The following is a 16,532-nucleotide window of genomic DNA, read 5'->3' on the forward strand; positions in this document are numbered from 1 at the left end:
AAAAATAATAGAACTGTTGAAGTAGTAACCTATCAAATGGTCAATGTCAGGACATTCAACTAAAGGAGAAACACGTCCACCAATGATTAAACTGTGCGAGCAAAGATGAGAATAATGTTTAAGATTTTCCCTGAAATCCACTATAGTGGATCAGTTTAACAGCACCCATGAAGTTTGGAGAAGTTTCATTGGGGAATACACACACAGATGATGGTGTAGTATCCCTGTAATACTCACGCAACCAGCTGGCTAGAAAGTGGTATAGAAGGTTCTTTACCAGCCGCATGCTTTAAAATGGATGGGTGGCATGCAGCAGGGATGTCCTCTACTACTTGCTAAGAATATGACTCCACTTGCTCTTCTTTATTCCTCTCCACCCCCTCCCCCACATAGAAGGTAACTGTTCAGTGGCAACAATACCAGCTTTAAAAGAACCTCTTCTATATTTTGCCTCCATTTATATTAGCATTTAAAAAAAAAAGCCTGTCTGTGCACTGCAACTATCAATTGTATCTGACTAAAATTACAAGGCTTCTTTCTATTTTAGTACTGATTTGAGGTCATGGAACTACTTTTCAATATGTTCTGGCAAAAACTACACATTTTTATAGTTTTTCATAAGAATTATTGCAAAATGTTTCACAGATTAAAAAAATCATAGTTAAGTAAAAATACATAGCTAAGAGTACACGAATTATTCACCATGAATGTTGGAGGCAGTTTCTGTATTTTTGTATGTTTTGTTTTAAAGATAAATGTAGTTTTCTCCCAATGTGTGTTCTCTGTCCCCTAAGGATAAAAATGATGTAAATCTTTTGGGGTTTCTTTTTTTTCCCCCTTTTCCAATTTTTTAATATTTTCTTGCTCTTAAATGTATTTGAAATTAACAGCGTACAGCTATTGAGAAAAAGCCAAATGTTTACACTAAACTTTAAACATGTTCACTAAAACTGACTAAAAACATCAGTAACAACCAATTAAGTCATCAACACAGTATCTACCAGCTCTAGATACTCCAAATTCACATTAGCATCTGAGCACCTGAACCACGCTACAGTAAACCAAACAAAATTGAAATCTTTTCTGCTTTTTTAAACAGGCCGTCTTTGCTTCAGATATCCGCTTATTCCTCCCCACGCTGGTTTGCCTTCTTCCACTTCTGATTTGTTGTTGGTATTCTAAACGAAGTTAAAATGTGGAACAATTCTTATGGTGACCTTTGTGAGTATTGAGCTGTTATGAGAATATGGCAAATTTAATACTACTTTTTATTCATTAAGATAGCATAATTCATTTCAATAGAAGCCAAAGCACTTGACAAATGAAACCTCTGGGGACAAATGTGACAGCCAAATAGACATTGCACAACGGCTACTTTAAATGCAAAATCCAAGTAGGTTTGCAATGCCTTTGTAACCTTGATATTTTCATTATCTTATTTAATGGATAAAGCTTAAACCAATATAGGAAATGTGCAGTTGAGACAAACAAAACAATTAAGCAAACTAGAAATTTAAGTCAACTTCTATTTTTAAATATTCCATGGGAATACAATTTTCTTACTAACCCTAAAACCAAGGAGTTCTGCGTGTTCAGAGTTCTCATGAAAAGTTAAAGTGAAAATAAACATCAGTCCAACAGGTCTCAGGTATATTTTGTTTCTTTATTTAACTTATTTGCCAAACCTATTGCAACCAACAAATACAAAATTTAGAACCCAAGGATATAAATAAAATTGACTAAAAAGAATACACATTTTTAACAGAACACTTTTTTTGCGTGGGGGGGGAGAGGCGAATAACTCCCCTAGGAAACCAATCCTAAATGGAAAGGAGGCTTCAGACTTGGTGTGTTTCTGTCTTTGTATGCTTTTTGAACTATCCATGACATATGCATTTGACACTTTTCCTGTATAAACAGCGTATTGTTACTTTTTGTTTTAAGAAAAAATTACTGTTAATTATCATTACTTTCTCCTCCATTTGTTTCACCACTCCATCTAATTACTAGAGCATTTATACAAGCTGTAATAAGGTGTCTGCTTCCTAATCTGTCTGTCCTTGCTTGCTGGATTGTAACAGGGACGTCAAATGCAGTGTTTGTGCCTTCACAATTACCTCCGTATTGTTGAACTGTGATCAATTAAGCAATAGATACAATGTGATTAGAAAACGAACACGTTTTCTTTATAGAATGTTCTTTCCCTCCATTAGGAAAGATCTTGTGAAAAGTCCATAAAGGGAATTTTTTGTAAAAAAAAAAAAAAGTGTTTCAGAGAATGAGTGGTGGCTCAGGGGTGACTAAATCAAACATCTGAAAAAGTTATTGGTGCTTTTACTTTTTTGTCAGTTTAATGTGGTTCCCAATTTTGGAATCCACTGCTGAGATTTTACCTGAGCAGACACTCACATCAGAATCCTCTTCATAGCATCTCAGCACCTCCCGACATTTTAACACCTACTATGTCACTTACACTCCATTATCTTCACTAATAGTAACAACAAGTTGTATAGGGTTTCATAGCTTCCAACTGCTTCAGAACCATTATCTAATGCTCACAAAGTTCTTGTGATGTAGCGTATTATTCCCATTTTTCTGGGGAACAGACACAGAGGTTAAATAACTTGCCCAAAGTCACACAGCTGTCCTATCTTTGAATTTCTTGCTCCCAAATCCAAGTTAGAAGGTACCTATCTGGCCAAAGAAATGGCATTACAAATTAAATACACAGAAATTAATATAGACATTCTGAGGACAGAGGTGGATTTGGGTTTTGTGGGAGCTCCAGAGCAAGTGCCCCCCCACCACCTCTTCCACCTACAGTCCCCTCCCACCTGCGCTCCTGCCAGGGAAATGTAGTCAAGGCGCGGGGGCTTGCCCTACTTTGCCTGCCCAGTGCTCCACTCAGGGTAGGGACAGCAAGTCAAGCACCTGCACCTCAAACCTGCTCCACAGCAGGAGTGGCAGGCAGATAGAGTGGGTCAGGGCATTGGCCGAGGCCACTAGCTCAGTGGCTAATTCACCACTGACTGAGGAGAATTTTTGTCATTTTCCACAGAAATGAGACCACCTAGAGGAGTTTTGCTCCAATTCAAACTGGCCATTGTGGTAGCTGAAGTTCTGCAAACAGAATTATCAGGTGCCCTGTCACTGAAACAGACAAGAACTCCACTGATCTGTTAGGCATCCCTGTTCCTGACAGCAAGATAGTGGAGAGATTGAAAAGCAGTGCGAGGAAAAGCAGATTATGGGATGGAACAAAGGGAATAGTGAAAATCTGACTCCAAGCTCCCACAATTCCATGAGAGGAATGCTGGTATCCCACAACGCCTGCAAAAATGACCGACAAAGCAGCACACAAGATAGCACAGGAGATATTGGAATGCCTACCCACAGTGCCAGTTGTCTTTTGCTAATAAAGCCTCTCACTGAGAGGACATGATGCACCAGGAGAAAAAAAAAAAGCCAAATGTGCACATGCTACAGCAATGTCATTAGCTGTATGCTGGCACAAATGCTACAGTAAAATAGTCTCTTATAGGTGTGGCCTTAGATCTAGGAGGTTGCACAGGAACAAACAGGGCCCAAATTCTGTCCTACAGCCTAGTTAACCTATATCAATATTATTCAAGGTTACTTTCTTCTACAAGTTATTCCTCCTTTGTTGGAGTCAGGCAGCCAATGATGTAAATGACAGATTTTCACCTGTACATGAGCTTGGCAGAAGTTATGGATCTCCAAGTCATAGTGATGAGAATGAGTATTGATAGCAGTATGATTATATACTGATTCTATCAACAACTAGCAAAGATTAGAAGGTACAAAGTGTCAAGAATTGTCTTCTGAACTTGCTGTGAATTATCAGTCAAGGCTAACTTTAATAGCTACACTTCACCCAAAGCAGCTAAATAAAAATATATTTTAGTACATCTCCTGTGGTAATGTTTTAGGTCTATCCTTAATACAATACTTTCTCCACAGACACAAATCACAGTCATACATTTAAAAATGGCCAGAAGGTATTCTAAATGAATACATTTCTTTATATTTTTGTTCCATTATTAGTGTGTCAAATTATATCAAACTTGTACAATATACCAGCTTCACCACGATATTCAGTTTGTCATCACTGGGCTTTTTGTAAGAGTCAATTTCATTTCCTTATGATCAGGTTATGCAACGTGGTACGTAATGGCCTTAAATATAAAAATGCTGCATGTTTATTTGAAGGTCATTTCATAACACATGAGCAACCAAGCAAATTATATTTATTTCCAACACTATTTCCATTTTATTAGTATAAAATGACGACAAGGAAGAGAAAATTACTAAACGCACAACAAAATCACAACTTTTATATTTTAAGTTTTCATCTTATTAAATGTTTTGGGTTTTTTGTCATCGCAAGGATGTCACATTTACAGAGAATATTTAGCATACAATAAACTAGATGTCGTTAACCTATTTTCTCAAGTGCTAGTCAACTATCATCTACTTATTTGGATAAAATTATTAATTATTTCCTCAATGAAAGAAATTATGAACGGAGCTCCAGGACAAGTATTGAAGTAGGCTGTATGCAAAAGATACGCAAACTTGGGAAACAATATTTTTATATAAGCTGTTTGGAAATGCTAGGCTACTATATATGCATGAAATTCACAGATAGCTTAATAAAGGCTTATATCATGAATAACTGATACTTCCATAAACAAAACATTGTGAATTAACTTAGGTTCTTGTTCATCCTTTTGTGCATGTAGTGGAGTCAGTAAATTGTTTACTTCCCCATTAATGCAGTCATCTACACTAACATGTTAAAAAGTATACTTGAAATTATATGTTTTGGCACCCAGAAGTTTGCCTTCAGCAGCTTCACACGAAAGCCAACAGAAAAGAAGTCCCTGCCCAAATTAGTTACAATGGTATTACTGCTTCCTCATTATTCTATGAGTTAATAAGCAGACAGAGGATAATTAACAATTTGAAAACCAATTCTGCTAGAGTTATTTCCCACAAAATCCATAAATTCTAAACTCTGCCAATAAAAGTGCTGAATATGAGTTATTGCCACCCACCCTTCACTGAACTAATGTTTTTAAATCACTACATTAGCATAATTCTCTGAATCTCCCCAGTATGTCTAGTATATACGCAACCTTGCAGAAGTGACCTTTTCTACTTCTGACTGCCATAAAGAGTAGAGGACACTGTAATCAGTAAACTATATGGCCATGTCTACACAAACAAGTTGTACTGATTGAATTTACCCAATATAGTTAAAACACTGCAACCCCCTAGTGTGGATGCAGTTATACTTATGTAAGAAGGCTTATGCTGGTGTAACTGCATTCAGACTAGGGGTAGTACTGCTTTTAACGATTTCAGTTTACCAAAAAAATTGTATTCCCACCCAAAACAGTTATACTAGTACAAAAACCAGATGTAGAGCAGGTCTGAGAATGGACCTCCTCCATGCTCAATTCCACTAGAAGAAGAAATCTGGGTAGCAAGCGGGAGCTGGGACATAGGTTGCAGTTATCCTAGCAGCCATGTAAGGCATGTGAAACAGAATGGGCTGCTAGAGCCCAGGTGTATGCAGGAGGGGTGTATTTCACCATAAGACAAATTCTATCATGACAGAGAATGCATTCCAATGGCAGAGAATGCATTCCAATTTAACAATACAACTCAAGAGATACCTGTTGAGACCGACATTGACTTCACTCAAGTAATGAGAAATGGTGCTAAAATTCTCCTAAATAATCCCTATAGCAAAACCTTTAGGTAAGTATTTGCCTCTTCATCCAGGCAATTGTTCTGTCCCTTCCCGAACCCCCCACTTCCGCGCGGACTCCGGGATTAGAGGATGAGCTTCAACATTTCATTAATTATCCTTTGAACACACACTACAGAGAAAATTAAAAGTGAAAAAGAAAGAGTATGAAGTGGGAATGTACAAGTAGAGCACGAACTGTACACAGACATGCCTCTGAATTTCTCCGAGTTTTGCTGACCAGTTTTCATGGAACATCTTTTATTACGTTCAAAGAAAGCTACTTTCAGACTCAAAATGTCCAATCTAATACAAAAGTTTTGTTTTTCATTTTTTTTTGTTTGATTTTACTTCCTCAGTAGCAGAACTGAATAGGTAAATCAGCCTCCCAGAATTAAAATATTATGGCAAGACAGTGCCCTCCAACACAGGAGTTGGGCAAGGAACTCCTTGAAGGCAATGTGATAAATTCAGCCTTGAAATCAAAATTCAACTATTCCAAGGCTAATGCTACCATCAGCACTAGCTTTTCAATAGTAACAGAGAAATTATGGCAAGGCACCCAGTTGCAGAAGGAAATGAATACTTCATCTTCTTCAAGGGTGGTTCAAAAGCAGCGGTCTGCTGTACATCCTGGCCTCCTTAGGGGAATGGACCCTTCTGAGACACAATGCTTCCTCGAGTTTGTGTGCCTCCACGCTAACCTTAACTGGGACACACCTTCAAGGTATGATATAGCCCTTAAATTGTGACATAACTCAAACATCAGATGGGGATTAACCACATATTTTCAACAACAGAGTACAGCTCCACCCTTATGCCAAATTATTTATTTACTGACAACAAGGCTGAGTATCAACCTACAGACACCACCAATGTAAGGCTGGGAAAGGGAAATCATACTTTATGCCAAACAAAAATCTTTTTTTTTTTTTTAAATCATTTGAGAAGGTGGCTGCTCAGCACTGTCTCATGCTCAGGTGACTCTGTGTATTTAACAAAAACATTATGTGAAGTCACCTGTCACATTTCTTAGTTGCCCACCGTCACTGAAAGTCCATACTATGAACATTTATCCCACTCTCAACCTCCTCCCCAAACTGCAACACACAGAGAGACATCAGCAGAATTATACAAGAATAAAGATTTATCCTGCTCTCCCAGGCCCTTCAACATGCGCCCTGCAAGAGATGCTGGGTGATTTATGTTCTTGTGCCTATGATTACTGGCATGAGTGCTGGCACTGATCTGCCCAAATATATGCTATAAGGAGAAGCCCCTGAAGAAAACCCAGTTTTAATATAAGAATTACTTATTGACTTCAAGAAGTCTGCTTGGTTAGCCTCATTTCATGAACTAGATGTAATCACTACAGATATGTCCATCACTGCTGAATTCAATGAGTTCAACTCAATCAGTAAAGGTTTTCCTGTTATTTCCAGTAGGATTTCATCTCCTCCTGATCTCCACAGTTTATCTGACTTTATTGCAAGACTTTGCAGTTTGCAACTTGATGCACACTTTTTCCCGGAACTCGGAAAGTTATATGTTTTCAGAGTTATGTAGAATATGCTACCACCACCATCACCTCTGGTAGAACTTAACTAGAAGAACAGGGAATTTTAAACCCCCAGGGACAAGATTTACAGACCAAAGGCAGAAAAAAAGTCAAGCAGAAGGAGCAATAGTATGACAAAAAAGTTTTACACTATCAAAAAAACCCACGAAAAATCTTTTGGCTCTTCAGTGACATTTCAAAAATGAATGTTGCCATGACACTTTTAGATCTTGGTTCTGACCTCTAACGCAGTTAAAGGAAGTAAATCAGAAAGGTTTTTTCAGGTGAGAACTTACTGAAAGCCCCTTATTTAAAATGGCTTTTAAAGGTACTGATTCAATTAACATAGGAACATGTGTATACAGTTTACATCTTATTCATATTTTTTCAGCCTATATATTATACTGTACCTGATCATAGGAAGTGAAGCATATTGTAGAGGCACTTTTCACAGTACCAGAAGAGACAGTTAACTTTTCCGTAACTGGTGTTCCTCAAGATGTGTTGCTCACGTCTATTCCACAATAGGTGTGCGTGCTCGCCACCTGCACTGGTGCAGGAAGTTTTTCCCCTAGCAGTACCCCTAGGGGGGATCGCTCCCCACGACCCCTGGAGTGGCGCGTGCCTGGCGCGGTATAAGGGGTGCTGCGTGCTCTGCACCGCCTCTATTGCTCCTAGACCTACAAGCCACTCCTTCGTGCGAGGGGTCCACCAAGGGGGACGGGGAGAAAATAAACTGGAGGGTGTAACCCCAGAAGATGGTGTTGAGGACTCATCGGTCCGAGGTTAGCCACAACCATTCCAGGAGGAAAGCACACAACCGGTTGGAGAAAGGAAGCTCTATTGGGGGTGGATCCCTGATGAGGACTGGTGGAGTGCCCCCGAGCGTCACATCAAAAACGCCTTTTCCCCACTTGCTTGCCCTTGGAGGACCCAGGCTGCGGGGCAGGCCAAGACTGCCTCTGAAAACATCTCTTATAGGCCCACTGCTTCTTATCAGTGGCCTCATACTTCGGGAGGGCGGCCTGGGTGGGAGTCTGCTGCGGCTTGAACTTAGGTTTTGCCAGAGCCGAGACATAGAGGCCCAGAGTCTGGATGGTCGTGCGGGAGTCTTTCATGCCATGCAAACTTGTATCTGTTTCCTCTGCAAACAGAGCTTTCCCATCAAATGGGAGATCCTGCATGGAAGACTGTGACTCGCTGGACAGTCCAGAGAGCAGGAGCCATGACGCCCGTCTCATGAACACCGGAGGCCATTGATCGTGCGGCCGTGTCCGCAACATCTGAGGCTGCCTGCAGGGACGCCCAAGTGGCCGCTGCCCCTTCCTCCACTAGCACTTTGAACTCCTTCCTATCGCATTCCTGGAGGGAGTCCTCAAACTTGGGTAGGTAGCCCCACAGATTGAATTTGTACCGGTCCAGGAGAGCCTGATGGTTTGCCACTCGCAACTGGAAGCTTGAAGATCAATAAACTTCCCTTCCGAAAGAGTCCAGTCTCCACGAGTTTTTGTTCTTTGGGGTCGGGGCTGGCTGACCCTGCCATTCCCTGTGGTTGACCGACTCGACCACCAGGGAGTTGTGCGCCGGGTGGGTATACAAGTACTCATGCCCCTTAGCGGGTACATAGTACTTGCGTTCTGCCTTTTTAGAGATGGGGGCCAACGAGGCCAGTGTTTGCCATGGGACATATGATATCTTAGCCACCCCTTAATGGAGAGGCAAGGCCACCCTACCCGGTGCCGATGGGGACAACACATTAAACAAGGATTCTGAGGGCTCCTCCATCTCGTCTGCCTGGAGGTGGGGGCTTGCTGCCACCCTCTTTAAAAGTTCTTGGTAGGCCGTGAAGTCTGCCTGTGGGACAGAGGGGGGTAGGACCACAAGTCACCTCCTCCAGGCAGGGCAAAGAGGCCGGTGCGGTGCTCTGGGTGTCGGCCAGCACTGGAGTGTCCACCACCTGGTCAGACTCTGGGCATGGTGCTGAGGACACACGTCCCACCACCTCCTTTCTTGGGAGTCTGGAGAGGGAGGCCGACTGTGCCTCCGAAGCTCAGGCCACTGAGCTAGCTCCCACCAGGGGCTGCAACAGAGGCCATGGTGCCCACTGGGTCAGCCACAAAACTTGGTGCCACTGCACCTGCTGTGGCACCGGCAGGGCCAGCTGTTCGGATTGGCTGGCCTGGCCCAACAAAGGATGGCTATGAATGGAGACCAGGCTGGCGTAAGATCTGCTGCTGTCTCTGGACTGGGAGGAGAGGCGGTGCCGGGATCTACAACAGCCACGGGACCACAATCTCAACATGTAGAACCGGTAGTAACAGCTGTTCCAGAATGGCCTCAGCGGGTGGACCCGCGATGGCGAAACGCTGGCAATCGACGCCCAGAGCTGCTATGTCTTGGCGGAGACTTGGAGTGGGAGTCTGAGAGGGAACGGCATAGACGACCGTGCCATGATGGATTGCAGTACTCTCTCAGAGATGAGCACCAATGGCGAAGCCCGCCACAGTCCCACCAATATTCATTCCTTGAGGACGAGCGGTGCCGCGAATCCCGGCTGGACGGAACCCAGCCAGACACTCTGGTCGGCGTCGAGGGCGATCCACCTGGACTCTGCTCTGAGCAGTTGCTGGGCATTGATCGGCATCACGAACGTTCCCTTGACAGAGACCGGTACCAGGCCGAAGGCGACTGCGGAGATCCCAACGGCAGCTTGCCTCTGGAGTGCGGGGCCAACACTGGCAGCGCTACAGGCACCGGCATGGACATAATGTTCTGGGCCACCTGGAGGGCTTCAGATGTGGACGGCATCTGGACATCCAGAGAGGCCTGCTCCGAAAGGGCCAGGCTACTCCGCTCAACCTGAATCGGAGGCCTGCGGCCCGGTGGGGATCAAGGACTGCCCGACACGGGCCTAGCCTCTGTCCCAGACCTCCCTCGGTGCCGCTGCAAAGAAGGAGGCTTCCTGGCCCTCTTGGCATGCCCTGTGGGTGGGGAGCGGTGCCGACTGGTTGATGACACCAGAGGGTTGCCACGTACTGACGTTGCGGTGCCCGGTACCGATTCGGAGCAGCATGTAGTAGTCGGCGTCAGTGCTGACTTCACCAGGATGGCCCAAAGCCTAATGTTCCTTTCTCTTTTGGTCCGAGGCTTAAACAACTTGCAAATCTTGCACCTTTCACTGATATGGGTTTCTCCCAAGCAGTGCAAACAGTCTGCATACAGGTCACTTCTTGGCATAAAATGCCTACAAGAGCCGCACGACTTAAACCCTGGGGCGGGGGGCATGCCCCAGCCTGGGCTCACTGACTAAACTAACTAAACAGCTAACTAACTAGACGTACTAATGGTGAATGAACTAACAGTTCTGGGGACGAGCTACAGCAAAGCTAGAGCAGAGCAATTCTGACGCACCTTCACTGGCGGCAAGAAGGAACTGAGGGTGGGGGAAGCGCACAGCTCCCCTTATATCGCGCCAGGCAGGCGCCACTCCAGAGGTCGCGGGGGGCGCTCCCCCCTACAGGTACTATTAGGGGAAAAACTTCCAGCACCAGTGCACACCTATTGTGGAATACACATGAGCAACACCTCGAAGAAGAAGAAGATTATAAATCTGTTTACAGAGGTGCACAGAGGACACAGTGGGCTCTTCTTCACCCAACACCTGGTCAGCACTCATGGGGAGGAGGGTATGGGGAAATATTGCCAAAATAGATTTCTATTGTACAGAAAGAGACCAGAAACCGCACATAGACTTTTTCCTTCTAACTCTGATCTGCAGTCTGTTTCTTTTGTGTATGGTGCAGCCTCCCCAACTCCTGTAGCCCCTGGCTGCACCAAACCTAAAATATAGTCATTATGCCTGGTTGCCTGTGAGCTCCAGTTTACTTCAAAGATTCTTATCCCTTGCGTTCTTGGCCCACAAACTCAGTAGCAGCTGGCACAGGAAACTGAAGATATTTTGGTCTAACTCTTTTTAGGTTGCTCCTACCCAAGTGTTTAAAGACTTGTACACTGTATCACACATACCTATATAATCTTATTCCAAAACTACAGGCTCTAAAACAGGGATTTACAGTTAAACAAAAAAGTTAAGAAAAGATAGATTTGGTCTGCCAGGAAAGTACCATAAAAAAAAAATTTCCAGTCTACACTTTGTTTTTTCATTGAAGATTACAAAATGATTCATTACCTAAAATACCACTCAAGACTTTTATACAACATATCTGAAAAGCTTAAAATAAATAAACAAATAAATAAACCGACAAACACCACTTGCCACACTTTGAAATATGAGCATTGTAGTTTATTTGTTTTGACTAGTAGAACGAATACGAAAATTGCTGTCGGCATAAAGCTTAAATATGTGAGGGAATACTCCTGCACTAGGAAGACACGTTTGAGCTTTCAGGCAAACTTTGATTACTTGATCAATTTATGATGCTTTGAAAACAAGCTGTTGTGGATGTACAGCATATTTCACGTGAGATTTTTTTTTTCCAAATATGGTAAGTAAAAGCTGTGTTGAACCAGGGCTAATTAAGTTTTGTTGTGAAAGAATGGCTGTGATATTGAAGTGCATATGGGATGAAGCAAATGGCCCCTCACCTCCTTTCACTTCAGGACATTCCACCATCAGCACTAAAGGAGCTCCATTACTGTACATCTTAGAAAGTGTGCACTGGTCACATACCCCCCTTCCTTCAGGGATGTTTAGTGACGGTATAAAAAGATTATGAACAGCCAGGACAAATGTTACAGCTTCAGGGACTCAGCGGGTTATCAGCCTCACTAGGGGTATGGAAAGTCAGCCAATATTCCTCACATAAACATGGACACAAATTCAAAGTCAGCCCAGATGTCAATCCTTTGTGCATTCTCACTCTAAAGCTGTGCACAGAGGAGGAGACATACTGAAGCCACTGGGGCACATCTATTAGCAAATATGCCATATGGTAATATACATAAAACCATTCATAGCTTACTAGTCAGCAGGTTTTATTGCTTGCACCAGTGTCTCCTTTGGCACCAGAGGTAAACAACTTGATTTACCAGTCACCTCTGATGTCAAACGATTTCCCTTCCTTCAACCAAAACAATCGTTTCAGCAATTTGAAAAGCTTTGTGCTTTTTAAACAGTAGCAGCAAATCTTCTGGTTTCTAAAGCTTCCATTAAGAAACATTGTTTAGCAGAGTCTGAAACTATAAAGATTACTGCTCTGCTTTTAGACACTTCCCTCTTAACAGTGCTTAACCTAAAGCCTATGCCTTTCAAAAGAAGGCTTACACACTTAACCATTATGATCATTTATCTTTTCACAGTACTTTTAGACTTCAATCTTGGTACTGAAATCCAAGAAATTAACTGATTTTATAACATGTTTCACACAGGGGTCCTACATATGGTAGAGCAATTTATTATATACAATTAACACCATTACATATCTCTGTTATTATAAAGTAAAACATATCTCCTACCTGACTGGATTGCTGGTTAGAGACACTCTGAGAGATTCTAGGCAGTTAAGAAGTTTTTCTTCTGTGATACCAGATCGTAATTCATGGACATATTCTTGTGAAGACAGTGTGCACTCATGCTTGCTATTTTTCAATCCTCCCTGTAAAAGAAAAAAAACAGATGAAATTTGAACATAGCCAGAATCCAAATTACATTAATTAGTCGAATATATTTAAGCAAATACAGATGTGAAATTTCACATCTAGAATGGTCATTCTTTCTATCTGGCAAGAGTACTGCATCCAAACTTCTGACTTACAAGTGGAAACAAGGCTGTATACAGTAACATTCCTTGTATGGCTAGCAAGAAGGCCAGTGCACATAAAAAATTTTCTTCCATCCTCCAGAGAAGAAATTTAAAAAACTTATCACCCAAGTAGCAGCTAATAGTGACGTATAGCACATGATATATTAAGGCTTAAATAAAATTCCCTAAGAGCTAAAATTAATCTGTGACATGATGTTTGAAGAAAATAGTGTACATTATTTTAAGATTTTATCCATGGATTTGAAAGTAACTCATTTTTTAAAAGTAAACAAAATTGAGAAAAAAAGATTTACTCAAATTATACAAGGATTGACTATTTAAAAAAATATTTAACATTATGAAACATACAAATAAGAGGTAGATTTTAATGTACAGATTTCCACACATCATATGTAAATATGGGAAAATCCACCTGACATCCTATTTAAGGAAAGGAAACAACTCCCAGGCAGATTAACCTTCGTACATAGTTTGGTATCTGAGGGATATCCCATCAACATTTCATAACTCTACAGCTTTCTGCACCCATCCTGCACTTCATTATCTGTTATAGTAACACAATGAAGCTGGGCGAAGGAAGGAAGGAATGAACACAATTGTCTCAAGACATTATTTCTGGGAAAGAATTGTGGGGACTTTTTCTACAAATGTGGGGAGATGCACAGAGGCGGATTTACAATGAAACACACAGTGCCCTGGCACAGGGCCCCCGGGCCAGGCAGCCAACACCCTGAGCGGCTCAGGGCAGTGAGCTGGCCACACACACCCGGCCCAGCCCCCTGCCCTCACTCCTGCTCCCTGCCACAACCCCAGCCCTGACTCCTGCACCTCCCCACACCCAGCCCCCCACACACACACCCTTGCCCTACTCCTGCACCCCCCCATCCCCACCCCTGCCCTAAGCACCAAACGGAAGCTCCTGTGCTCCCCCATCCCCACCTGCACCCCTCGCATCAAACAGAAGCTTCCCCAGGTAAGCACTCCACACCCCAACGCTCTGCCCCAGCTCGGAACCCCCTCCCACACCCTAACTCCTGGCCAGACTCCGCACCCCAAACACCCAGCCCCCACACTCCAACCTTGAGCCCCCTCCCACACCCTAACTCCTGGCCAGACCCCACACCCAGCCCACTCCTGCACCCTAACCTCCTCCCAGACCCCACACCCCAACCCTGAGCCCCCTCCCACATCCTAAGTCCTGCCCAGACCCTGCACCCCAATGTTTTTTTATATAATAATTAAAAAAAAAAGTAAAGTGCTCTTATCCAAAGCACTTTACAATAGTTAGCTAACAGTACAAACAATATTTGGAAAGATCATATAAATGGTCTGCCTCCACCCTTAGCAACTTTCAAGAGGTCTGTGAAAAAAAAGTTAGACTACAAAAACAATTAAGGTACCTCACTTTATTTTCATTTACTTCCTATTAATTGTAATATAGGACGAGGATGAAGGAAAAAAGAATGAAAAACAGGGATGGGGGAGATAAGAGCGAATGTTCTCTTTCTTGGGGCCCCAAAAATGAAGCTGAGCACAGGTCCCCATTAACCCCAAATCCGCCACTGAAGATGCATATCAGTTTCCCTACATTCTTGATTTCATATGAAGTTCAGCAGAGTTGAAGCTTTACGATTGTCTAGTGATCAGATATCAAGAAGCTTGGGTTACAGGAGTTACTAATAGCTTTGGTATTATTACATAAGTAGTAGTAAGAACTGAAATTTGGTTGTCTCCATGCAAACTGCAACTGGAAGCTCTGATGAGTTTTAGCTCACGGGCTCTAGTCCCCATCCTCCATGGAAATTGAGGTAGTATTGGAAGAAATAAATTTGGGGAAGCGTGAAATTTATCAGTTTACTCCTTGGCTTATCTATCCAATTTTATGGGAACTGCATGCAGAAACACAGTTTTCACATTCATTTCAGCTGCTGGTCATTTGCTGAGATTTTCAAGCACAGGTTTCAAGTAACCGTTACAAAAAGCTCCTAAAGTGTTAAGTTAATCAATTAAGTAGATAAATATGTAATAAAGACAGGTTTCAGAGTAACAGCCGTGTTAGTCTATATTCGCAAAAAGAAAAGGAGTACTTGGGGCACCTTAGAGACTAACCAATTTATCTGAGCATAAGCTTTCGATGAAGTGAGCTGTAGCTCACGAAAGCTTATGCTCAAATAAACTGGTTCGTCTCTAAGGTGCCACAAGTACTCCTTTTCTTTTTATGTAATGAAGAGAAGATTTGTCTTTTTACCAGCATTACAGCTTCAAAAGTTGGCATATTAACTTATTTGTGACCTAGACACGCAAAAGTCGAACCATCTCCAACTACTCAAATCCCTGCCTTCATGCCTCTTCATAGTTCTTGGGCCTGCCTCTTCCTGTAGTTCCCTGCCTCATTCCCTAAATATATCTGCAACAAATGCAACTGATTTTACAGAAGAGAGTTGCCTTCACTATACAACTCTGATTTATTGCTTGAGCAAGTTCCATCCTGCTGATGGAACAGGGCAGATATGTCAGACTATCTTAATGCCAAAGAAAGGCAGCACATGCATTACCCAACACACGTGCTTGACTTTACTACATTAACAATTTTAATCTGTTTTAAAAAATATATATATATATACACACACACGAGTCAAAAGCAAGGTAACTAAATGAAAATTTAAGCCACTCAATAGCACATGCCTCTATTCCTCCACCCACAAATACACAAATTATCACCACATGCACCAAAGACCATATACCACAGCCCAATCTCCCCTGCAATCTAAACAGTTATGCATGCACCTATGATTATTTTCCCTTCCAACCCTATTACTTATGGACAATTGGTGTCATACTTGGCTACATTAGGAGATTTTTTTGGGTGGTAAAGAGATGGCTAAAAGCGGTTTTGGATGACTGAGATCTCTAGAGTTTAAGCTCTGGTCTGTGGGGTATGGTAGCTGCGGTTATGGTGAAGTTTGTGCTCATGCTAAAGAAGGTATGTGATGTCACATGACTTGATTTGAATGATTATTTCCCTGCTTTTTTGTCTGGTTTCTTACATGTGCCAAACCTAACTGCAACACCACAAACGTGACTTAGTTAGGGATTGGTCCTGCTTTGAGCAGGGGGTGGACTAGATGACCTCCTGAGGTCTTTCCAACCCTGATATTCTATGATTCTATGTGTTTTTTTGTTTTTGTTTTTTAATTACCATAAGTGAGGATGGGGTTTGAATGAAAGGGAGGATTACAAGTGAAACTGTTTATGACTTCTTCTGTAAGCAGCTATGTGCAACTCCAATTTAAGTTCTCAGTACCAGAATTAAAAAAGGAGAAAAAAAAAATGTAGCTCCTACTGGAGAAGGTTCTGTATTGCATAAGATTTCATGTACAAGCTCATCAATAAGCTTTGGGTGTGCGACAGAGAC

The 16,532-nt window shown here is 42.3% G+C and overlaps 1 protein-coding gene across 1 annotated transcript in view; it reads right to left on the reverse strand.

The window, feature by feature from the left end:
* Nucleotides 1–16,532, reverse strand: part of DIAPH2 (diaphanous related formin 2) — an 813,565-nt gene that overhangs the window by 694,859 nt on the left and 102,174 nt on the right. The window contains exon 6 of the mRNA XM_084638844.1: nt 12,810–12,949. Coding sequence (XP_084494970.1) covers nt 12,810–12,949 — 140 coding nt within the window. The remainder of the gene's footprint in view (nt 1–12,809; nt 12,950–16,532) is intronic.

The sequence above is a fragment of the Lepidochelys olivacea genome, assembly GCF_965140295.1.
Source record: "Lepidochelys olivacea isolate rLepOli2 genome assembly, chromosome: 9".
Lineage (NCBI taxonomy): Eukaryota > Metazoa > Chordata > Testudines > Cheloniidae > Lepidochelys > Lepidochelys olivacea.